Raw genomic sequence first — 26,196 nt, forward strand, 5'->3', positions numbered from 1 at the left:
AAGGCATCAAAGGCATCTGACCCGTCACAATATCTAACCAAATACTCCCCTCTCCAATAAAAAGAAACGAAAAAAGACGTATTAGCTTTCCATTCAGCAACACTGAAGTGTACCCGTCCAGTCTCAAGTATAAACGAGTGCTGATACGGACGTAATTTAATTTCCGTGTCGTAAAGCTTTTTCTTAAGTGCACCAATAAGTTAGTATTTTTTAATCAATGAACTGCACAGCTATGGTGTAACATCATTCTTTCACAGGTCGTTCACGCTTTTTATTGATGAACACTACTATTTAAAATGGTAGACACTGTAAACGTGTTTGCTTTACTGTGCAGATATAATAATGCCAATCGCACAACAAAGTGTACACGTGACAGCAAATGGGCGGATCAGCAATTTTAAAAAGACATGTGTTCAATATATGGACGATTAACATGTTTTGTTTATTCGTGTTGCTATTAGAAGCCATTAGAAACACTATAAAAGGGAGTTTTTCTGTACAATTGGGCATAGTTACTTGCCGTGAACCTTGCATGAAAAAACGTAAGTTTACAGTTTTGTTTTTATGAATTGTAATAATTGATTTACTTAAAGTTAGGGGTATCATGAAATATACGTGTGTATTTTGATTAAGAAATAACGGGTAAAATAATACTATGTGTGCAACGTTGTAACCAAGTAAACAAGAAAAAATGAAACGAAGAAAGAAATAAGATACAGTATATTACATTTACGATTAGTTTTGAACTAACAATTTTACTTTAAATATTCAAAATTTAATGTTGTTTTTGTTTCAGTTGTAGATATTTGTTAAGTGCTTTTATTGTGCCTTTAAAAAACGTTACGTATTAAATAGTTCATTAGGTATACAATTGATAGATAAATTAAACAAGGAAGATAATTAATTTAAAGTTTATCTTTTAAGTGTATGAAAATGTAAGTGACATCGGCAATATAGATTTCGTTTGGCGGTTGGTTGCTTTCACTTCTACCTAGGCTCCTCTGTTTGTATATTTGCAATTTAACATAAGAAAAGCAACTCTTTATATATATATATATACTCGTATATGTTTTAATTATTTAAGAGTTATTTTTAAATGCTGTTTTGCATTTAACAATTATTTCTGATTTTTTAATAGGTAGGTTTCTATTAAAAGGTTCAGGAAAAATACGTTTGAACACTTTTATTAATTCTATCTAGGTAAAAATAAAGATATAATTTTACCAAGATGAAATAGTTTCCAATCTTTGTGGTTCAACGAAGGCATTTGTTGTTTGCGATTTAACAGTTGTTTTCACGTTTGCATAAGCGTGTTTTTAACAGTAATGATGTCATAGATAAATTATTAATCTATTTATTAATTTCTTTTCCGCTGGTATTTAAAAACAGTTTAACAATATCACTGTGCGTGTCTATAAGATTTAAAAAAATAAAGATATAATCGAACACAGTGAAACTGGAGAATCTAAGGCTATTAGTTTAAGTTGACTCATTTTAGATACATATGATGAATCTTTATAATACATAAATTTATGTATCAGAGTGTTCATATGGGAATAAAGGTCAATAGAGTCAATTGAGTTTTTCATTCCTTTACTTTTTACTTCGTTCGGAATTTCATTCGTAATAGGTTATCATAACGTCAAGGTTCATCTCATTTATTTTATCAAACTTTGCAAGTAAAACTGTGGAAATAGCTACAGGACTTAATTGTTAATCTAATGTTTAATTTTCTATCAAAATATGTACGTGTGTTCTGTTGAACAAGCAAAGTGTTATCCAATTATCATATTAAATGTTCAAATTTATATATAGATAATGTATAAGACTTTTTTCCGTTTGATGTCAATTAAAAAATAAAACACTTTAATCAAATTATATGTTAAGAAAATAAAAGTTATGTAGTTCATATTTAAACCGATTTCCATTAATCCAACCCGGATTACATTTTTTAAACATTCAAACACTGTTCCTACAGTTTGTGATAATTGCACATATTGTCTTCAGAAACCGAAACCATGAGTTGCATATACAGACTTGGATTATTGGTGATACTAACATTTCTTGTACTAAAAGGTCGCATTTGCAGAGCAGGTAACGCTTTTGAAATTAAATGTAAAGTCTAAATTTATCGTGTCTATAATGTATAGTTTTAAATAGTAAAATAGAAAAATCGAACTATTTGTAATGAAAACAATCGTCAATGGTTTTCATTTTCTCTCGCACAGAAGAAATGAAATTGTTAAAATCGTTTTTTTTTTCAATTTGTTTTCTTATCTTAAAATACTTGTTTTATTTATTTTTATTTGGATTTTTAAACATGTGTAATCAATATATTTCTTGATGGGGCAATACACAAAAATTAAATTAAGAAATCTATCTTCTGTTTTATTCCGACCGATCTAATTTTGACACGCTAATAAGCTTGTTCGTAGTCGTCACTGCTACTTAAATTGATATTAATGAGCAGGCAGTAAAAACTCATCTGCACAACATAGGTAAAGTTTTATTTTAATTTTGATGTATGTAAATCTATTATGGAAAAAATAAGGAACTGGATGAGAATTTAAATTTTGTCTTTTTTATTTAATTAAAATTAATTTACGGCTGCAGTGTTCATTAAAATAGAAAAAAGATACATTGAATTTTGATACAGACAAAGTATCTGCAAAGGTGTGTACTGACGGAGGGTCTGAGTGTAATACTCTCACACATTCAACATGTAACACCACAAGCTTGAAATGTCAGTGTAATACTGGATTTAAGGAAGACAATACAGATGGGAGCACATGCATAAAAAGTAAGTAGAAAACAAAGGACAAAAGGACATAGGGTTTGTCGGTATCCGGAGAGAGAGAGAGAGAGAGTTTTGGAAAACAGCGTAATTCATGTGTGACATAATTGTTGATAGTTCGCATATATTAATAATACATTTTTGGTTTGCACTCATTGAGTCGTAATTTTGCATATTTTCAACACCACAGCAAATAGACTGCCAAAAAAAAACAACAGTTATTATAGAAAAACATGCTAGACCCAAATTAGTCTTTATTTCAAAACAATATTGAAAATACTTTACATTTTCTACAATTTTCTCTGTCCTTTATTACCTTAACTTAACACTTTAAAGAGGTCTTGTTCTTGAAAAGGAATCTTCGTGATCAAAACAAAGGCCATCAACTTACAATCAGATAAAAACAAAAATTCAGATTTATGAGACAACTTGTTTTCCTTATGAAAGCATGTTATACTAACAATGTCATTTGAATATAAAGTTTGTTAATTTATTGTTTATTTATGATCAAACATTATTACTAGTATATTCTTCTAATTCTCCTGTTAGAAATAATACTGGCGAGGGATAGGTATGTATAGTATATACAATCTAGGGTGGTGATTTGAAAACACATTGTATCTTTATTCCACAAGTATATATCTCTGCCATTTGAAATATATTACCTGTTTGAAATATGATTTAAAGTTGTGTAAGTAGTTTTATGACAACTTATTTTTTAAACAGTTTAGACTAAACGTCTCATAATTAATATATATCCCCAATGGCTGTACATCTAGGCCTAAATAATTTTAATACAACTTTGCCGAAAAAAGAAGTTGTTCGATTAATATTCGATGCTTCATAATGTACTATATTTTATATTGGGTAATGGTTAATTAACATGAACAGTGTGGTGATTTAAAATATTTGCTCCAGACAGTTAATTTCCCATACGGTTAAGTAGTACAAACTCATTTTGATGCATTAAACGTGTCATTGTCTTATTAATATATTCTCATATAAGATAATGTTTAGAAAAATGGTTATTTTGCAGTTAGTTTTATTTGTTTTACATCATTGAAATCCTTCGTCTTTGATTTGATTCACATAAAACATTCATCGAATGTCAAAACAATACAAATTTATAAAACTTCGCAGTGGTTTTGGCTGTGTTTTTATTAGTCATAATTTTACATCATTTAGTTACAGAAGAGTAATAAACATAATCAAATATTTATACGTAGTATAATTATCTCATATCTACCTATTGTACGGATAAAAGACAAAGTGCTTTTCAATTTTGATTCAGAGAAAGTATCCGAAGTAGTGTGTACCAAAGGAGGAAGTGAGTGTACTCCTGTCCAACACTCTGTATGTGGCACTTCTCTGAAATGTAAATGTGACACCGGCTTTGGTGAAGATACTACTGACGGAAGTACATGTGTTCAAGGCGCTAACAGTCACAATCTACAAAGCAAACGTTAGTAAAAAGCATAACAAACTTCAACATATTTTCTTTGCTTAAGACTTGTTTATCAAAACAAAAAATCGAGTTGCCTCGAGCATTTTCTTTTTTTCTATGCAACAGATGGCTGCTAGAGTATCTTTTTTATAAGTATCTCAAAAGGCATGTTCAACAGTTAACACTTTTGTTCTAATAAACAAATAATTATACTTTGTCAAACAGTTTTGAGCAATGATAAAATTTGTAACATGCCGAATTTGGAATATTGTCCTTTATTTATGTGTATTTTCATAAATCATATAAAACTCCTAAGGCTATAATTTGAGTATGACATTTTATGAAAGAACTATTTAAACGTGTCACAAACAATTTAATTACGATACTGGTGTTACAAAAATTGAAGCATAATTTCACTTGCTTTAAGAAAAATTAAAAACTATAAATTGAGAATCATGACTTCTTACAATTATCAAAAGGTTTCGTTACAACCAGTGTCAAAAGTTCCTGACATAAATAACCGTTTTTCTTTAAATTGCAGGTATGACTTTGAGGCTTTCAATTTGATAATGCACTTGTCGATTTACTTATATTGCAGTTATAAGCTTATATACAAAAGGACTAAGATTAACACTATAAACGATTGCATAAGAAATTTATTTCAGACATTTTACGAGGGAGATTACATAAAACCCACGCATGCTGTTTTCATAAAACAAACGTAGCATTTGATATTTCATCTATTAAATTGAAAAAGAATATTGAGTAAATGACACCTAGTACCGTCTTATGCCGCCTGAAGTAACCACGGAAACGGTACATCGGCGCAGCTCATAACATGACGCATGTTGAAGTAATTAAATACACAAAAGACTTTAGAACGCCATAGCTTCGCAATGTTACATTTGTATAATTATCCCTAGAAAGCGTCTTATTTAGTGTAACAGTAGTGTTGTCGTCCAAACTTTTTAAATTTGTGCATAGTGTCATTAGGTCAAATACTCATTTTATGTTGTCAAAACGTGGTGCTTATTGCTTCAAATCATCATGCTAATATGTCCAAATCCAACGTTTACTTGCCTTATGGAAGTCTTAATATGTCTATCATGTACGCCATCTTTTTTAATTAAGATTTCAACATTTTTAAACTCAGTCTTGTTTAAATGGGGTGTTGAATTGTCTAAACACTTCTAAATTTGGCAAACCTTGGCGTCATCTTGTTAAATGTGCGCCTAGTTTTATTAAACACTGGTGGTATAAGTAATTCTGTCATTTGTCATGTCCAAATGTGTTATTGACTTGTCTAAACACTGTCATATTTTGTCTGACTGCCGTGTCATTATATTGAAATTCGGCAGTTGCCGCTCTTGCCTAAAGACAGTCGTTTTGTCAAACTCTTATTATGTCGACATGTGGTGATATCTTGTTCAACCTTTTTATGACTTGTCTGAATATTGTCTTGTTTTACTGTTATGTTGCTTTTTATGAATTGGTGTTAATCTGTCTTATTGTGCCAAAATTCGTGATATCTTGTCTAAAAAAATATAATTTATTATGTGAAATACTAGTGTTGACTGGCCAATACATACATAATACATGGGTTTGTGGGTAACATTTAAAACATCATACCAAGGAAAATACTGTTACACTAGGCGCTAGCCGAGGTTAACAGTATTTTTACGAGGGTTAATATTTTTATTGTTACTCACAAATCCATATGTTATTTATTTTACTACCCTGAACAATAACTGTGGTGATTTGAAAACAAAGTGTCAACTAAGTCAAACTGAGGCTTAATCGAGAAAAAAGGCGGTCATTTGTTTTAAATTTTCTTTAGGAAATAGACCACATGACCAGATTTTATACTGTTTAAAATAAAGTTGTCCTGTAACAGTACAAGTTGTTTAGTCACATGGTACACTTGCACTTATAGTGTAAGTAATCCCAGTGGCCTATGGGGAATTAACCTTAGACAAAAAGTAAGGGGTAATCATAAGTAATTGCTTTTTATGTAAACGTTATTTTATTATGTCAAACAGCATTGCTGGAAATATGTCGAAATTTGGTATTGTTATGTGTTAACAACAGTGCCTTGTTCTCTTTGCTATTTTGTCCAAATACTAAGTTTACCTACTTAGATTATGTCAAACTGTCAGGCTATTCAGTCCAAATGCACATTCAACTTTTATAGAATCGTCTTATTATGTCAAACAGTAATATTGTCTTGTAGAAACGTAGTGATGACTTGCCTAATTGTACTATATTGTACTCAAAGTTTATTTTTATTTGGTCATGGTTTGGTGTTAAATTAGCTCTACTAAGGTCTGGAAGGCAACTCGGTGTCCAAAATAAATGTAAACAAATTGCTTCACAAATCACAATATTGCAATAAATAAACACAATACTTTACATTATATTCAAGCCTTTAAAAACAACTACGCTGGAAAATGCATTTTTCACATGAGCTTTTGGTGAAGAAATGAAATGAAATTGTTCGTTTTCACAGACACGCACGTAAGTTACCCACACTTCATATGACTAAAAATACTCAACGGATATTTATTTTGGGCAGCGGAGTATACAGACACATCGTCTGTTTATGTTTCTAAACACTCTAACATATCGTGTTAAAATAACTTGAATATAACGACGAAAAAAAAAATCATGAATTCGAGAACCTAGATAAATGCCGTTTTCCGGTACTTTCTGTACATAGCTCTGGGGAATTCACCTTATGGAATGTAATTATAGCGAACTCGATGTTTTCGGCCTTTTTTAAATTAAATTGAAAAAAAAAACAACAACAGTTATTTCTTTATATGAAAATAATTAAATATCATTGTATGAATAATTCCATACAAAAAATAAAGTAAATACTCAAGTTTACGCAGAAAATAACTTTTTTTATTATGGAAGATTCCACTACGTCTGTTTTAATTTTATTGATTTCATTATAAAGAATTTATTTTTTGAAAAATTTGCAATAGATATCAAAGGAATATTGATTAATTTCAAACACATCTTTTTTCACCTTAATCGGTAAAACAATGACAGAAAAATAGAAATATCATGTAACTGTGTTATGTAATTCATTTGGTGCAATTCCCTAGAGCTAAATCCGAAAAGTACCGGAAAACGGTGTTTAGCTAGGTTTTCGAAAAGGTCAATTATAAAACTTTTTAAAGGGAAGCAAATTTGATGAATTGTTAGATAATACGCCCTCAAAAATGGAATTGTACTCGACGTAAATCCGAGATAAATATACATGTATTGTCTTTGAAATTTTTAAAATATTGTTAGTTTATTTATAATTATATTCAATCAAAAGTAAAAATATATGTTTACTTGTGTGTAAAAAATTATAATAAGTTTGTTTCAATGTATATTGAAAAGTTTCAATTTCGATAGTTAGAAGAATTAGATGAGGAGCAAAATTATGCAAAAGAGATATTTCTACTATAACAAGCACAATGCATTTTAATGTTATCACACAAAAAAAAGTCCTTGCCTCTATCTAGTACGTATAAAAAGAGTTATTAATCGTTTATGATTCTATAAGAACTCAATAGTTTTTATGGTAAAAATGATTAATTATTTCACACACATATTAGTCATAATTGGGTCACTAGTTTAAAGGTCAATGTATTCATAATTGTCATATTTGATGGTTAAGAAAGGGGAGCATAAGTGTCGTTCGCTGTGTCTTGTCTACATCTGTTCCGCTCTCAATCTCGTTTCTACTTTATCTTTTAGCGCACCCATGACTCGCAGAATTTAAACAATCAATAATAATAATAATGGAAAAAAATTAGACCCAGATTGTTACACTTTTCCGACCTTCTTGATAATATATACCATTTACTAGTTGCCGAAAACAGGTGTAATGACCTATAGTTTTGAATGTCTAGATCAAAACGTTATAATTTGCTTAATGTTAAATATACATTTAAGGCAGATAAATATTAAAGTGTGTGTATCAAAATGATAATTATTAAGATTTCAGAGCTATAAAATAGGAAAGGCATGACTTTCTTCTCAGCTTATATATGTAAACAAATGCACCAAATTATTGTTTATTCATTGCATATCTTGAATCCTAGTGTATAAGTATATAAACATAGCTTTCATAACCGGGAGATGAATCTTAACTTGGACAATTTTTATTTAAAAAGTGTTTATTCGTTTAACTTATAAGAATGTTTGCTTATAAAGAAAGACAACCATATAGACAGTTTGAAGTTTATTTCATTAGCGACGATAATAACCCAGATCTTAGAATTAAAGTGTTCTTTTTTCTTTTTGTTCTATTTTTTGTTTGCTAGAATCCTCTTCTGAGTTAAGGTAGTACACCCCTAATACACTGTCTCCACTTTGAAGAGTATTCAAATAGGCTTAAAGCACTGTAAAGTGTATTGAAACCGAGGGGGTGTGGGTTCAAACCCCAGAAGGGGCATTTTTTTTTCTTTCTTTTTTTTCTTTTTAACATTTTTTATTAATCTCTCAGACCCCCTATGGAAGAAAAAAGTGTTTTATTTTAATTATATAATTATTGTATGTATTTATTTACTAAATAATGCCAAATTTAATAGCAAATATGATACCAGATATTTTCAAAGTTTAATAAAATAAAAACTAAACGGTAAAAGTATTTTATATTTTGCAAGACCAACCAATATACAATAAAGAAAATTTAGGCAAACTTTGAAAATAGCCTCTCATTTTGGAAAATTTTAGGGATATTTTAAATAAGGCTTTTTACATAGGGAAATGGTCAAATTAGTGTTAAAAGTGGGTGGGGTAGGGTTACATTTTTAAACATAATAAAAACATTTCGTATAAAAACAATCATTTTGCTTGTTTAATTTGTTAACTAAATGTCATTATTTATTTCTTAACAATGAGCAAAAGGAAAACATTTTTCATAAAGATGATATTATAGATTATTTAGAGTTTCCTCATTTCTGAATAAATCCCTTCTAATGGCAAAGTTTTAGTTCATAAAAATGTCCATAACTCATAAACCACACGGTAAATTTTGCTTAAATTTTGCATACAGGTGACATTTAAGACATATAACTGTCCTATGTTGTCAAATTTTCAATTCCTTATAGTGCCCATTAGGGGTGTACTATGTACTATGGTAGCTTGTGTGTGTCGGGGCTGCGTCCTGTGAACATTGCTTTTGCTTTGATGGTCTTTATTCTCGTCCTTTTCTTTTCTTGTTCCGCTCTCAATCTCATTTCTATTATATCTACTAATTCATATAAGACTTACATAATTTGAACAATCAATAATAATAATAATAATAATAACAACAAAAATATAAGACCAAGATTGTTACTCCTTTCCGCTTTACATGATAATGTAAACCATTTGCTAGTTGCCTGAAACAGGTAATAATGACCTATAGTTTTGAATGTCTAGACCAACAACGTTATGATCTGCTTAATGTTGAATATACATTTAATGCGGTTAAATATGCATGTGTGTGCATCACAATGTTAATATTAAAATTCAGAGCGATCTAGCATAGGACATTAAAACTTCCTTGTGAAATTAAAATTTTATAACTGCAGATATGCACACATGAAAATTATTTCTACTAAATTTTATAACTTAAAACCCTTGTGTGGCCTGATTCTTTATTTGTCTCTTGTGTTTAGGCCGTCACTACCAGTGCTTTCAGCGCTTTAATCCGTGTTGTAGAAAACACGATATCGTTTTCTTTGTAATGTCATTGTGTGTGTGTGTGTGTGTGCGCGTGTGTGTGTGTGTGCGCGCATGCGTGTGTGCGTGCGTGTGCGCGTGTGTGATTTTAGATGCTTACAGAACTCAAGGTATTGTTTTTTATACAAAAGTACTATTGTCTTCTTTTTTTGAATATGTGTTGAATAAACTAAGACATAGTACTTAGTCACTTTTGAAATATGATCCGCTTTTAATCAGTTCAAGACTCATTACGTGACCATTGTTTTTAGACCGAACGTACATATTTGCAAACCGAAAGCCTTTAAACGCTTTCACATGAGATTGGAGAAAATATATATTTTATATTACGAATTTCAAGCCATAGGTCAATATCAGTGCATCAATGATTATGTGTAAGTTTCTCTAACACGCAGGTAACAAAAAAATTATGTTTCTTGAAAATTCACTTTTTGTGACATTCGACCATGCCTCAGTCTAGTACCTTAAAACAGACCTGATAGTTTCGACAATATACCACAAGTATTGCACAAACAAAAGACTGTATTCTCAAGTCAAAACCGAGGTTACAAAAATAACACGGTAGATAAACGACCTCAGGTATGATTTGGACAAGTTAACACCGCTTTTAAGTAGAAAACGGGACAGACAGCGTTTTTCAAGTAAGAACTATTTGGACAAAATAACACAATTGTTACACATAAAAGGATTGTTTTTTTTACAAGAAAACACCAGACTTTGACGAGATACCGATTCTCTTTTGAATTATACGAAATAGTTTAGACAAATATCTACCATATTTCGACAAGATAGCGCGGTTATTTGATTTCATAAAAATCTAGAAACAAAGTGATCCCCCGAAAGCATTAATTACAACAAAATTACATAAGAATTGCAGACTCGGTTTTAACACTCTTTGAACAAGTCATACCGCATTTGGCATGACATTATGCAGCGTACCATAATAAGGCATGATTAAGTCCAGTCATCACCCCCCTATTGTGGCAAGATTATTCTAATAATTGACATAATAAGACAATTCAATAGTCTACTTTGGCTAATTACTACTTCTGTTTGACAAAATAAGACAATATGTAGGCATTTAAACACTGTATTTTGACAAAATAGCATAGTATTTAGATCAAATAAAGCAATAATTTGACAAATCAATGCCAACAATCGATTTGAGAACATTCCTGCTTCGAAATATCAGATAGTCTTTCGACAAATCAGCTCCACAATCTGACAAAATAAGGCATCTAGTTGACATTAGATGACACAAAAGAAAAAGCAAAGCTTTTATAAACAGTTCGGAAAACATACTGCAGAAACATCTTATAAGATGATAGTATCTTGTAGGTCAAACAAAAGTTTTCGAAAGATATTGACGCTTTATTAAGAAGGTTGGAATAACCTTAAGTTGTTGGCATAGAAAAATGCGCATGACCTTAACGTTCTCGTCAATGCGACGCTTAGATAAGACAAAATGGCTGTCATGTGCAGCCTTGTCGAACATTTAATTTTATTTTTCTCAATTTTCTGACTTTATAAATAGTTTATTATATTTCATAAAGAAATGACGGGAGTAATAGTTTCAATCTGCGTTTTTTTCTTCTTGAAGCGTATGAATTAACAACTTCATTCGTTACGGCAAAATGACGTCATCCTTAGAACGCAGTATATCATTAAAAGCTCGCTGGAATCGCATAATTTAGGGCACGGGACTTGTATAACATGGGGCTTTTGGTTTCAGACAAGCAATCTACATTTCAAAAAATTATCATAGAAACAAATCATTATGCATTTTCTTCCTTTTTACTGTTAATAATTACCTTAACTTAAAACTGTTTAGAAAAAGAATCGTTGTAATCAAAACATGAGCCATCAATATAAATTGGAAAATAGATAAAAAAAAAGTAAGACTCATTGTTTCCCTTATTAAAACATGCATTTGTTAAAAGGACTTTTGAATAAATCGTTTGCTTATTTATGATCCGACACAATAACATTTAGTTTGTTTAATATATTATTTTGTCTCTACGGAGTAGTTACCATTAGAGGAATAGGTATGAAAAGTATGTTCCTACCAGAATGGTGATTAAGCAGTAATTTTTAAATCTCTGCCCTTTGAAATAGGTGTCATAGGATGCAATACGATTTTCAATGCTGTATAAATATTTTTATGACAATTCTATTTTAGAGACGCTTAAACTAAACGTTACAATTGTTATTCATAAAGATTATTTTAGAGACGTTTAAACTAAACGATACATATTGTGTCCTTAAAATTTTGTCTTTAAACAAATGGTGTACATCCTTACTTTTATGAACGTTTTATAACTAACAATTACATTGGTTACAAATATAGGTCAACGATTTTAATGCAACTACACCAAAACGTTTATCAATATTCATTACAACAACATGTTTTATCTTTTATATTGGGTAATGATTAGTAAATATAGAGTTAAATATAGACAGTATATTGAATTACAGTATTTGATTCAGGCAAAAAAAAGGTAAAACTACCGTATAGTAATGTACTGACCAACTCATTTTGATACTTTAACATTAAACATGTTATTGTCGTAAAAAAGATCCTTACCAGACAATGTTTAGAAAAAATATTGCAGATAGTCTTGTTGATCAAGGTCAAATTTGATTTACGTATTTAAAATGTGTCATTTGTTTGATAAACATGAACATTCATGGAATGTCTAACATAAAATTTCATGGTTGAATTTGCATTTTATACCAGAATTTAAAATCATGTCTTTATATCAGAAAAATCAACTCTAAATATTTATACGTAGTTTTTGTATGTGATATGAGCAACCACATCAGTCTACATTCAATGATTATAATTGTGGTTCACGGAGGTAAAAAACATAACTTGGATGAAATTTGATTCAGAGAGAGTATCTGAAATTGTGTGTACTAATGGAGGACATGAGTGTACTGCTATCACACACTCTGCATGTGGCACTTCTCTGAAATGTAAATGTGACACTGGCTACCAGGAAGATACTACTGACGGAACTACATGTGTTCAGACCACTAACACCCTCAACACAAACCAACAAAGCAAACGTACGTTTATGCATTTAAATGTTAATTCTTTTAACACCTTAGTTGTATAAAGAAATAAATTGACCGAATTTGCTTAACAAAGAAAGATAGTTTTGACATTTGCAATAACACAGGATCCCCTGTTTATAATTATTCATACTAACGTGCGCTTTTTCGAAAGATTTTATATGTCAAATTTGTTGAAGCGGAGTTGATAAAAATTACGTGTTGTTGAACCACTCTGATACGTACAGATAATGATCATTAAATAGAAAAAATAGAAACAGTCATGTCCGTATGATGTTTTTTATTAGGTTTGCCTTCACTTATTGTTTTGTTGATATGAAGTAGAATTAGCCATATTCATCATGTAAACTGCAAAAGACGTGAATGTACGTTTTTTGGAGCAAATATGTCGATAATGATTTTTTTTTTAGAAAACTCTGTTTGCGCATGATCTGTTATTCTTAAGACTCTATTTAGACTTTCATAGGAGAAATCCTTTAAAGGATTGTTTTTGCTAGAAACAACACAATTCAGTTTATATCATAAGTTATCTTAACATTAAATATTGATAATCTGGAAATCAATTGGACAATCTTGTTTGCTCGAAGAAAAAATGAAACTGAAAAAAAAGGTTCATTAGATTGAAGAGTTCACGCAATTTTGGACAACATTAACGAAAGAAAGACAAATTATTTTTTAAAGAGATTTACCATTTTTCCAGTTAACCTGGTTTGACAAAGGTAGATTTAAATGCATTGTTTCACCTATGGATGGAAGCAACAAAGTCGAATATCACCGGAGGTCTCGGTTACTTTATTTCTTAAAACATGTCATAATTTTTTTCTCACACGTATCCTAGGATCACTAGATGGTCAATGTTTTCGGAAGAATATATCTCAGAAACTATATCTACGCCGTTACTTTAACCTTAACCTATGATAAACCTATGATAAAACAAAATATATCTACGTACTTGTGTACATCGCCTAATTCTGGTAATGATGATGGAAATCAACTCGTGGCGTGCAGTGTCAAAGGTTATGCTCGCTCAGTATTTAATGAGATTGTTTTAGACATTTGTTTTAAATTTAAAATGAAGCATTTAATTGATAATAATTTTTATGTTTCTTAAGTACTGCGAAAATGCAGACAAGTTTGAAAAATCAACTTCACAGAATTGACTTGCAATTTTTCTTTAAACGAGGAATAATAATAAGTCAACAAAATGATATTTATTGTGTATAAAATATGCAATTTAATCGTATCCCTTCACATCTTTTATGATTCCGTTAAAACAGCTATTGCACGGCGGTGAAATTCATTATGTGACGTCACTTGCATTATCAAGAAAATTTCGTAAAGGGCTTAAGGCAAGAATTCCTGTATAAAAATTCAATTTAAACACAGAAATTTTAACTTTAACATAGTACCCTTTAAGGTATGTGATTAATAAAATTATCGTGTGGGTTCATAACTAAGGGGCTCCCACAATATACTTTTACTTAACTCGTTCCGGTTTAAACTTACACCCATTCAATATCCTCTATTTTACACGAATTTGTGTGTAACCTCTCTTTCTATAGAGACTGACAAAGAAGGTCATTGCAAATAATATATATTATTGCAACGCAATATAGGCACGATGTCAAATCCGTCGTCTTCCCTGTTAAACTTGAACTAAAACATTGATAAATATGTGAATTTTAGGAAGAGTATCTGAAGTTGTCTGTACAGACGGAGGAAATGAATGTGCCTCAATTGTTCATTCAGCATGTGACGCTCCAAGTCTAAAGTGTAAATGTGGGACAACCTACGCCGAAGACAGTACAGATGGAAGCACATGTGTTATGAGTGAGTTACACATTACAACAATTATTTGTTTTGAACTTCTCTGTCAAATTTATTTAAACTTTATTATCAGGACAAACTCGTACATTAGTTATACATGTTATCCATTCGCAACGTTTGATGTTTTAAAATTAAATATTAAATCACCTGTTTATTTCTGGTCGGCCAAACGTTTTTATAAATAAGTTATTTGATAAAATTGTGCCGATAGTCCTCCTTTACTTAGATTTAATTATTAAATTTAATGGGTTTATTCCTATATTGCCGGTACAAATATGCTATATTGGGTTCAAATGAATGGTTTAATCTTTAATAAGTAAGTACACCATACATAATTAACAATTGATGAGATTTAACAATTCATGTAGAACCATTACTTAAAAAAACGGACATAGTTTACTATTTGTAAAATAACGGGATAGTTCGTCCTCTTAATAACTCGAACCTATATTATTCTTGGATGGTTCATTTTAACACCTTCAATAAACGATCATCAAATATTACTTCTTATAGGGTAAAAATAGAGCTCAAAGCTTCGGTCAGTCAGTCTGGGAATGTTAAATCAATATTATAAATTATTGCTTGGAATCTTGTTATATCTAAGAAATGCATCTCTTAAACAGTAAGGTGTACACATTGAGTTATATCCAAAAATAAAACAAAGCACTTTCCTGTTATTAAAATAACTTTTTTTAATTAACTAAATTCAAAAGTTTGAACAAACAAATTTTTAATCATTTGTGACCATTCAACTGGCAACGAGGCCATAACATAAGAATACATATCTAACATTAAATTTGAATTGCTCCAATCATTTCATTTGTTATAGTTTAACAGCTAGGCCGTGCATGTTACATAATTATGCAGCCAATTATATGCTTATCGCTCAACTTACTGACATTTGTTTTCAACTACATATATTGACGAGATATTGAACTTATCAAGACTATACCAAGTCTTCAAAAGAGTTGAATAATGTAACATCGTAGAGTATCAATTAGTCTAGTTGATTTTCTTTTATCTTCAAAGAAATGAAATCACATAACAATTTTAATTTTAAATCAAACGCTTTGCTACTTTAAGAGGTAGCTAGCGTTGCTTGCAGTGAAAATGGGTCCCAATGTGCCTCTATTGACCATGCCGAGTGTGACCTCGCAGCAACAAAGTGCAAATGCATTGACGGGTTCAAGATGACTGCTGACAAATGTGCTCCCGCAGGAAACACAGGTGTGTAGAGTTATATGTACATGTAGTTTGGGGAAAAAAAACGGTGCATACATAGATTTGAAAAGTACATGAATCTTTTTGGTTATGTATGTGAGCATGGGTAAAATCATAATAATCGCTGCTGACATCAGTTTGCAAATACATGTACTATTTACATAAGGGTCACTCTTTTAAATGTCATTGCTAAAAAGTCAAGGTCACATGGGCCTTAAATGTCAAAATGGTTAGCGCTTATTATCTTGAATACTATCACAAAGTCTTCATATTACACATACTGATTGGTAATAGATAAATACAATTTATCGTGGGGTCACTAGTTCAAAGATCAAGGCCATAGGTGCCTTAAATGTAAGAATGGTTTCTTAAAAACAATTCATCACAAAGTCTTTATATTTCATGTACTGATTGGTCATATCTTAAGAAATGACCGTTACTGATTTTGGGGTGACTAGGGCAAATATCATGGTTACATGTGCATTAAATTCGTTTTCCGTAACTGAATACTTAAATGTATCAATTTCTGGCATGTTTATATAACAAAATTACTAATAGTACAAGCACGAAGGAGGGGGGGGTGGCATATGTGTCGTTTGACATTTCTTGTTCACAAACTATCTTGTGAAATGCACTCAATTAATAATTTAGTATTATACTGTTATTATACAATTTAAAAAATACAAAAAAGAGTATTCACAAATACTTGCATTTCTAAATTTCTATTGCATGTATTCTTGGCTTAATGAGGGTAAATCCATTCAGGCAACGAGAGTACGGACCCAAACAAATTCTATTGCATCGATCCAAAATATTTATATTTGGTAAAAGGTAGGATGTGTGAGACAAGATAAAGGGAAAATGCGATTTTGTTGTAATTATTGTTGTTGCAGTTTTATTTATTCTAAGCATTGTTTATTTTAAAGGTGTATTAGCAACTTTGGCATATACCGTGCTTGCACTTCCTTTCATTCTGGCAATAAAGTTGACGATGATGTAAATTTACAATTCAGAAGTTTGCAGGTAAATATGTAGTATTACAAATGAACATTAAGGTTTGAAGTAAAAAAGTGCATTGTGTCTTTGCTGAATTAGTATCATTCTCGTATCTTTTTATTATCATGCATTAACAAGAACAAAAACTTCAAAACACGAGATATTTCACTATTTTGCGATAATTGCAGTTTTGTTGCCAGAGGTTACACACTTTACATCTTAAACACTTCAGGTCTATGAATGGTTTGAGCACCGGGATGACTTTTTGAATCTTCATATATTGTATGCAAACTTCGTCTTTATTTTGTTTTTATTTTTTAAAAGAAGACTGTTTTAGAAATGTGTGTAATTTGGAATACTATTCTATTTGAATTTGAAATTTAAACAAAGGCGGTAGTAAAATAATTTGTCACTTGTTACTTGATTGTTCTGTTAATGGTACAGACTATATAAATGTATTAACTTTAAATAAACCCAACACCTGTATAATTTGCTTGTCTAAATCTAGGATTTCCTGTGTTTGATGAAGATTATAAAACATACGTGACTTATGAAAATACAGGAGATATGATGAGATTTGACAAGATATAAATTACTCCTTCTTATTACACAGTAGATGTTTGTAGATTAGAAATAAATTTCATTAAAATATACACTTGTCTTGGTTATATGTCAAAAGATTTATTTTCAAAAAGTACATATCTACAATGGGAACATTTGTACGTTAAATATATATAAAAACAATGAATAAGAAAAGTACTGCAAACAATATGTTGTCCTCTCATTGTTGGTCCCAAATGTTCGTTCTAAAGAAAGCAATTACTTTTGTTTTTTACTTGTATCATATCAGGTGATTTATGCATGGGGGATTTATGATACTAATCACTCAAAGACTTTAGATTAAAACTAAATAAAAAGAAAGAAATATTCGTAATGTTGAGTTCACAACATGTTGTTAATATATCGTTTTATTTATGGTACCTTATAATCTTAGATAATCACTCTACATGTTCAAGTATTATTGGATATCAAAACGCGGTTGATTGAGATGTTGTGTGACACTTTGCAAATAAAATATACGCCGTTTACCTGTAAATCAGACATTCATTGTACAGCAGACTTTATGGGATTTTAATAGGCTCGCGTACAAAATAATCAAAGCAAACTTACAAGTGGATATTCTTATACACTATCTGTTAAACATACTTCAGTAAATATTCTGAAGTTTATTGCCTCATGTTTAACGTTTTTACGTTTTCATAGACGTTCATGTTTATAAAATGTCAATTAATTGTTAGAATTAAAAGGATCTCAAGGCTATAAATTACCGAAAGCTCACAATATATCAGTCTATGTGTTTCAGCCCATCCCTAAACGTATTTTAAAAGCCAAAATCAGTGTATTTAGGCTTTTAATAAAAACACATTTTTAGAATCTTATGTGTAGAAAAAAATTTATAATAGATAAATACGGTAAAATTGTAAATGTAACTGGTTCGATTCAATTGAGCTTGTGTTTAAGTTAACTCTTTTTAACATACAAATTAACTCATTAGAAAACAAATTTATGATCGTTACCAAAGCAAGTGGATGCTTAGGTTTTTTACAGCTTTGTGTCTATGGAGAAATCAGTTTATGATTCTAGCTCTAAAGACATAAATAGAATTGACATTGGACGTGAAAGTATACAATAAACACCTTGATCCTGTTAAACTGATTCAGGTAACATGTACATGTACTTACAAGTCTTATGGTTCGACTAAACACAATGCATATTCATGTGAATATGATTATGATTAAGGGCAATGTATTCCGGTAATGTACTAACTTCACAGGTTAATATATATACATTTGCAGATGTTACCACTATCATTCGTATATAGTTTATCATTCTTTAAGTTTGTGAGTTTCATATTTGCACTTTATCAGAACAAATCTTCTCGCGAATCACGATTTTCGTGTAGGCAAAGAATTAATATGTCGAGAACTGCATACATGTTTTAGAGCTCGCTACCTCAGTTTCAAAAGTCGTCACAAAAGAGTGAGTCAACTTTATTTTCATTTTAACTATGTTGTCAAGGCCTAGACGTGTTCATTTTTTACTTGGTATGATCTAAATTTACGTTTGCTAACGTTACGAGATGTATGCCGACTATCATTTATTAAACGGGAATGTGTTATTTTCGTTTTCACGAAAATGCAAATTGAAAAATCAATTGAACTTTTACTTGTGTTTCTCAGTGATTTGTGACAGATCCTTTTAATATTTAAAAGAAGGCTTTTAAACTACATTTACTTAAAGATTATTTACAGAGATATTGATAGTCAAAATAAAAGCATTTAACGATTGAAGAATGTGATGTTGTTTACTTTATTAATTGCTTTTGTTTTTTGTCGTTATAATTCAAATCAATTTTATTACTGATTATTGTCGACTTTAAGGATTGAACGCTGATGCACTAGGTACATTGACAGGTGATATCCTGTTTAAACATTGTGTCGGTAGTTGTTGTGACTATTCACAAAACACAAGTCCATTCTAATTACCTTTATTTATTTACACATGTCCAAATTCCAAACAGTCATTAGACCCAAACCATTGTGGTCAAGAGGTTGAGATTAATGAGCACAAATGTGTCGTCATATGGACATAGGTATTACAAAAGTTATACAAATCTGTTAAATAAATCTGGAATTACTATATATATTACTCAAGACTTTGAGTTTAAATATAATTGAATTTATAACCTTATATGCATATATACCCGTGACAGAAGGGTTGCATTATGTTGGTGTTAGCAATTCTAAAATAGTTTCATTATTTATTTAGAAGTATCAATGACCGTATAGGCCTGATTCTCGTGTATGTTTCTCGCTTTTATATAAAACTTTTCGACTAATTCAAACAGTAGTTAGTTATGTTAGCAACAGAAAAGATTATGTGAGCAGACGGTTTAAAATGTACAATTGTATAGAAAATAACGGTGTTGTTTATCACACGTGTTCCCGTCTTTTTACCTGGGCCCGTTTTGTTTCGTATGAGCTGCAAAACACGTTTGCTTTTATTACAGAGACAACATCCTATTAATATTAAAACGCAAATTTAGTCAGTACAATGCACATTTATATTTACTGAAATGGTGCATTTAAAGTATTTAGATAAGACATATATTTGATAATCATTGGCTTAATCAATATTGATTAATTTGTCTTTTTATTTTGTCTTTTTCTGTGTAGAACGTATTTACTTTTATCTTCATTCTTCAATCATATATGGCGCACTGTGTGTATGTACGTTGTAGATACCAGCTATAGAATTCAGAAGGATGACTGATTTTTGAGGTTTTTTGGTACCCCATCCTTTGTGATATTCACTTGAAATGGCATTTCCAAAGGATTGTCGGATTAATACAAATTATTAAGACGTTAAATGACACGCTGTACTTTCAAAATGTGCGTTCATTTGTTTACATTTTATGCTTGTATTTATAAATGCAGTTGGAAATGCATTTGCAATGCACCTTAAATTGAAAAAAGTTGATACAATACGCATTCAGTAACCATTCATAAGTATCTGTTGGTTTCGTCAAAGAAGTTCATGTTTATCAGATAAGTTGTCGACTTGTTTTAGAAAATAATATGCTTTAATACATAAATATGTGTACATGAAAATATTGATTGATTCGGACTTTCTTACTTCGAACCAAGTTGATTCTGATTGACTGGTGGTTATAATTTTGAATTTGATTTAAAAGTTATATAGAAAATACAAGTCAGAACCTTTTTGGCAATATTTCTAATTTTGCCGTTTTAAATTTTATTAAGGGATAAAAGTTCTTTCTATTTAAATAATACAGCACTACACGTATAAAACACAATGATAGTATTATATGAATTTATCTGGTGAAATATAAAGACAATAACTCAAAATGCCATGAACTTAATCTGTTCATGTTGGGCTATTTGAACGTATACATTAAGTCATGATGCACATCAATTGATGAACTTGACAACAGGTATATCTACAAGAACAACATCAAAATCAAAACATATCACCATTCTGTAACCAAAAAGCGCACAAAAAAGTAACACAAAACAAAACACGCGATAATAGGCACTTTTAAAATGTTTTCAATACTTATATATTTTTAAAGCTATATCTACAGACCCCACACCATTTTCTTAAATTTATAATTTGTATGCTCTCAAGCGCAAGAAGAAAAATAAATAGTCACCTTATTCTTAGTCTTACAAAATATTAAATTCAGCATACATGTATTTACCCAACACCCTAATACATTAATCAATAATTAAGTCAAACAAATAAAAAACATTTAATATTTTCAAAGAGTTTAAGAACATAATGATGTATCATGCAATCTATTTTAAGGTTATTTTCGATATGATTATCGAGTTTGGTTCAGTTGACGAAGGGGCAAATCACAGTAATTTGGTGACCTTGGCGCAGATAAAGGTCACCACAATATTATGCAATTTCTTTCCAGTTCCGTCCATCAACAGGCTCAATCAAACCGAGCCTGAAATATATTCAATTTGCCGTGTTCAGATTCTGCTTTTCTCTATTTTAAAGTAATATAAACCATGACTTGTAAAAACGTGTGAATTAGAATAGATTATCATTAAACATACTAGCACTATTCCTAAATGAAGATTCCAGAATCGAATAAGTGTCATGGTCGGTTGCTCATTTAGATTAATGCCAGTTTGTGCATAGGGGGTCATATTCCGTTCAATTGAAATATATAGTTAGTATTTATAGTAACAGGATGGATAATGTTGTGAGTATGGTTAAAAAGATTTCGTCTTTGATAATTAGCTTCACCATGTGAAAAGCATCGGCTGCAAAATATTATATATACCCACTGTCTCACCAATATCTGTTATACAAGTAAATTATCTTATTTATGTATTTATGTACTATTCATGTAATGAAAAAATAATTGAGAATTCAATGGAACATCATCATAAAATCTACAATACATATAAAAATGTAACTAGTCAAGTCCAGTTTTTTTTATCAAATATCTAGTTATCACGAGTATTTTGTCCTATTATTTGATATTGATAACTTTCCTGTCAATTAGATATTACCAATATATACTAAAAAAAACTAGAATAAAGCTGTTATCAATGATAAATGGAAATAAAGTAAATGGAAATCAGATCCAAGAGAAATAATATGTTGTTAAGTTGTAACATTCTGGTATTGTGATGCAAGTATGGAGGCCTCACATGATGTGGCCCATATCCCATATGTTAAAGTGTTGCCACTAGATCTAGCTAGTTAATCTTAAAATGAAATGATATATTAATGCCAAATATGGTGTTTATATTCTATTATCATAACACAAATTATGTCAACAGAAAGTTGTGACTGACTGTTATACTCACCTTAATGTAGTAATGTAGTAACCACTTTTTTATTATTTAGAGGAAATTCGTTGCTGCACTAAGGGGCAAAACTAATGAAATAATAAAACTTAGATATTTGTCAAATCAAACTCATTGAAATTAATAAAGATATATGATGTTACGTAATAACTCTAGAATTTAAAAATAATTTGATTTTTTGGTCTATAGAATTTAATGTTTTACAATGTTACTCTGAAAAGAATTAAGAACGGTTGACAGCTATTTTCATTGTAAAATATATCCAAACAGAAATAAGTATCATATCATTATCTCATGCTTGTACCTTATTTTTTTAAAGATTTCTAAAAAGAAATCAGGGATTAATTAATCATTGCAGCCATTGCAGCATATAAACTTTTTTTTGCATAATATGGCCACAAGATACAGTTCTGGTATGATGTAGCGTTTCGTTGTTGCCAACCTTCTTACTGCTGTTTCAAGCCATCTAAAGGAATCATAGTAAGTCAATGGTAATTCGATCATAAATTATAATAAAAGATAATTTAGATAAGCTAATGATATATTGTTACTTAGGTTCTTTTCAATAAAACAAATTCCAGAATCAATAAAATAGTATACTTCATATCTGTTACAGCCGTTGAAATCTGTGATTGCGTAAAATAGCCAAAACATAATTGAAAGAAAATATTCAGAAACGCTAAAGTTCGTCTCCATATTTTGCATTTTGCACTGATCAATAATTAATATGATATTTATCTTTAATTGTCATTCACAAATATTTGCAACATTGATGAATATAATATGAATGAACCTTGATTATGTTAACGTTTTTATGAATATTAAATCACTTATTTGGTAACACACATATACATGTATAGGAGATGTCAAGTAATAATTATTATAATTGAACTCACCAATACAGCTATATAGATTTTAATGGCAGGAAAACTTCATATCTTATGCAATTCAAAATGTATTTGGAAGTATGAAATAGTACAGCAATTATTAATTTTAACTTATTATAGCTTTATTAAGCTCATTTTGTCTGTCCCTGTATTTCAAATTATATTTATATTTCTACATACCATCAGATTCATCAAGAACATGACTATTTCAATTTTTAAGACTACAGGTATCAAAATGAGAAGCAGTAGTATCACTATCGTCATCACCCACATGTTCACCATCTACAAAATCAATGTTTCATTATCGACAACATCTTTTTTTCAATTATTTAGATGACTTTTATAATAATGATGATTAAAAACATGATCATTATCACAAGGAATAACAGCATGATCAAAGCATTGTCGTGTAAATGCTCATCAATACTTACAGCTTGATATTTGACAATAATTACGATAACTGTCATCATTATGAGAATCAGCAGAATCATTTCATCAAAATCACTGCAATTTGGGAAAAAACGTCAGCAAACCAGTGGCCCTAGAAATACTGCAACTAAACTCACATGATTTTCTGCAAGCTTTCACATTTCCTCACCTTAATATAGTACATTATAGTGTTATATTTGGAAACACTAAAAACAATTGTCTTTTCCTATAGGCACAGAGAGCTAACACTTTTTCAGTGACTCTTGAGCTTCATAAGTTATAAAATCACAATCCCCTAGGGTGTACAACTCAAAATCAACAGACCATTGTACAAAAACCTTTGCACTTAGGTAACGGGAATTAATAAATATTCCTAAAAATTTAAATAATGTCGGTATCGATATTGACTCATTCAAGAGTTTAGGTCTTATGTAGTTTAAATGAAAAGCGTCAATTGAAATGTGTTTTTTAAAACACGCATTTGTGGAGGATTAAATTAGATAAATACATTTCTTTACATGGTTTAATCATTTTTTTGAAGTAAAGGTTGAATATCTTTATGTTTAAGTGTAATGAGATATTTTCATGCAGTTGCTATGAAATATCGTTATTATACAAATATGATAAAGAAAATAAGTATTTGTTTAGTCCGACAGCTATGATTATATTTCTTTGGCAGATGTTTATGACATGTTGTAATTTACATAATATTATACAGTAAGTCCGGATTTATTTACAACTTGTAAATAGCCTATCGCAATGGTTTTTGCAATGCCGAAAGCGGCTGAATTTATTTTTATTGTTAACATTAAAGGTCAAATTTAAAGAAAAACCAGAATTTATCGGTTAAACGTTATTTCCACAAGAAATTGGTAATATTATCAGTTAAATATTGTCTGATTATTATATTGAGCCAGAAAACGGTAGTTTTTATGACTTTTATTCGTCTTTTTATTTTTGCGTTAAGTGGCTTACCTCCCTTGTTTAAACTACGCTGTGACGTCATTGGTGAAATGTCAGTCCGCCATTACATGTATACATGATTAGCAAGGCGACAGTTAATTTTGTTTTTCGGGCATTACATTCTTTGGATTTTTGTTTATTGTGTATTTTCATGTTGTTGGATATTTACATGTGGATTAGTTATGGTTTTGTGTGCTGCCATTGGCTGTAATTCTCTCTCAGGTCGAGAAAAGGTGATTTTTTTTCGATTTCCGAAAGACAAGAAACTTCGAAAAGTTTGGTGCAACAAGATCGGTCGTGCAAACTCTGCTAATAAATACAAAGTGTATTCACCAAATAAGAACAGTCGGTTGTGTTCGCTACACTTTGAAGAGGATCAATTTACACATAGTGCATCAATTTTAGAGACAATTGGTTTTAAAGCAACATTCAGGAGAACTCTCAAGACAGACGCCGTGCCCACCATTTTTTCAGTCACCGCCGGGAAGCGGTTAGAAATTCAACAAAAAAGAAGGCACTCTTCAGAAGTTCTGCTTGAAAAAAAAAAAGAAAAATCAAGTAGGTTTTTATTTTTAGATTGCAGTTGTTCATTTCATATCTAAATTAATTGCAATAAAACTATCAAATACTGCTGGTATAGACTGTTTGGACCAAAAATAGCAAGAAATCAAAGGAGTTGAGTGGCAACTAGCCATTTTTCATGGTGGACAGTCTTCCAGTGTTTATGACTTCAAGTTAATGCATAATTTATTTATATATTTTGCTTTTGGTTTAGTGTCAACATTTACATTTTCAAACATTTTTTGAGAAAGCCTGAGTTTTTCTTTACCAAATCAAAACTATAAATATTACTTTGTGTAAATATTTAATATTTATCTAAGCTTGATTACCAAACAAGTTCTTGCAACTTACATTAATCACTTTTGAATCTAACCAGTACTGGTGTCATATGAAGAAACATGACCCAATTTTTGGATAAGGGCTCGAATCCATGATCCAAGGGTTGAGAGGCAGACACCTTAACCCAGTCCATGCGAAAGTCTGTCGGTCATCGGACCTCGCAAGCTAAAAATGAACGTCAGACGTTTCACTCCCAAGACGTTTCACTATTGAGACATTTCACTTCCAAGACGGTTCACACCTAGACGTTTCACTCCCATTTTGTCAATTGTATGGACGTTTCACTCCCAATTTTTAGAGATGTTTAGCCCGGGGTTCTATGATATCATGCCTCATGGTACTTAACGTTTATCGGAAAATATTTAAATATAAATATCATAAATGAATGAGATTTTTATTCCATCTTATAATTGAACCTTTTCCAGAACTGTTTGTCAAAAAATTATTTCAAAAGAACCAATAAAAATGACATTTTTTAGAATATTTTCAATGTCTGCCATTTTGGGTAATTTCAGAGGAGGT

General features: G+C 30.4%; 1 protein-coding gene across 1 annotated transcript; it reads left to right on the forward strand.

Moving 5' to 3' along the window:
- Positions 1-442: 442 nt before the first annotated feature.
- On the forward strand, positions 443-17,737 carry LOC132741178 (protein jagged-1a-like). The gene is made up of 9 exons (XM_060729293.1): positions 443-542; positions 2,008-2,094; positions 2,657-2,800; positions 4,086-4,256; positions 12,858-13,034; positions 14,727-14,870; positions 15,951-16,094; positions 17,015-17,111; positions 17,317-17,737. The coding sequence occupies exons 1-8, from the start codon at positions 533-535 to the stop codon at positions 17,086-17,088; spliced, it is 951 nt and encodes a 316-aa protein (XP_060585276.1). The 5' UTR covers positions 443-532; the 3' UTR covers positions 17,089-17,111; positions 17,317-17,737.
- The last annotated feature ends 8,459 nt before the right edge of the window (positions 17,738-26,196 follow it).

Source organism: Ruditapes philippinarum, unplaced genomic scaffold (assembly GCF_026571515.1).
Source record: "Ruditapes philippinarum isolate M1 unplaced genomic scaffold, ASM2657151v2 ctg4167_1_1_1_1, whole genome shotgun sequence".
Taxonomy (NCBI): domain Eukaryota; kingdom Metazoa; phylum Mollusca; class Bivalvia; order Venerida; family Veneridae; genus Ruditapes; species Ruditapes philippinarum.

What these genes read in the sequence shown, in the direction of transcription:
- LOC132741178 (XM_060729293.1), top strand. An exon ending in AGGTCGCATTTGCAGAGCAG is followed by an intron (nt 2,095 to 2,656) that starts GTAACGCTTTTG and finishes ATTTTGATACAG; the next exon opens with ACAAAGTATCTGCAAAGGTG. An exon ending in TGGAAGCACATGTGTTATGA is followed by an intron (nt 14,871 to 15,950) that starts GTGAGTTACACA and finishes TGCTACTTTAAG; the next exon opens with AGGTAGCTAGCGTTGCTTGC.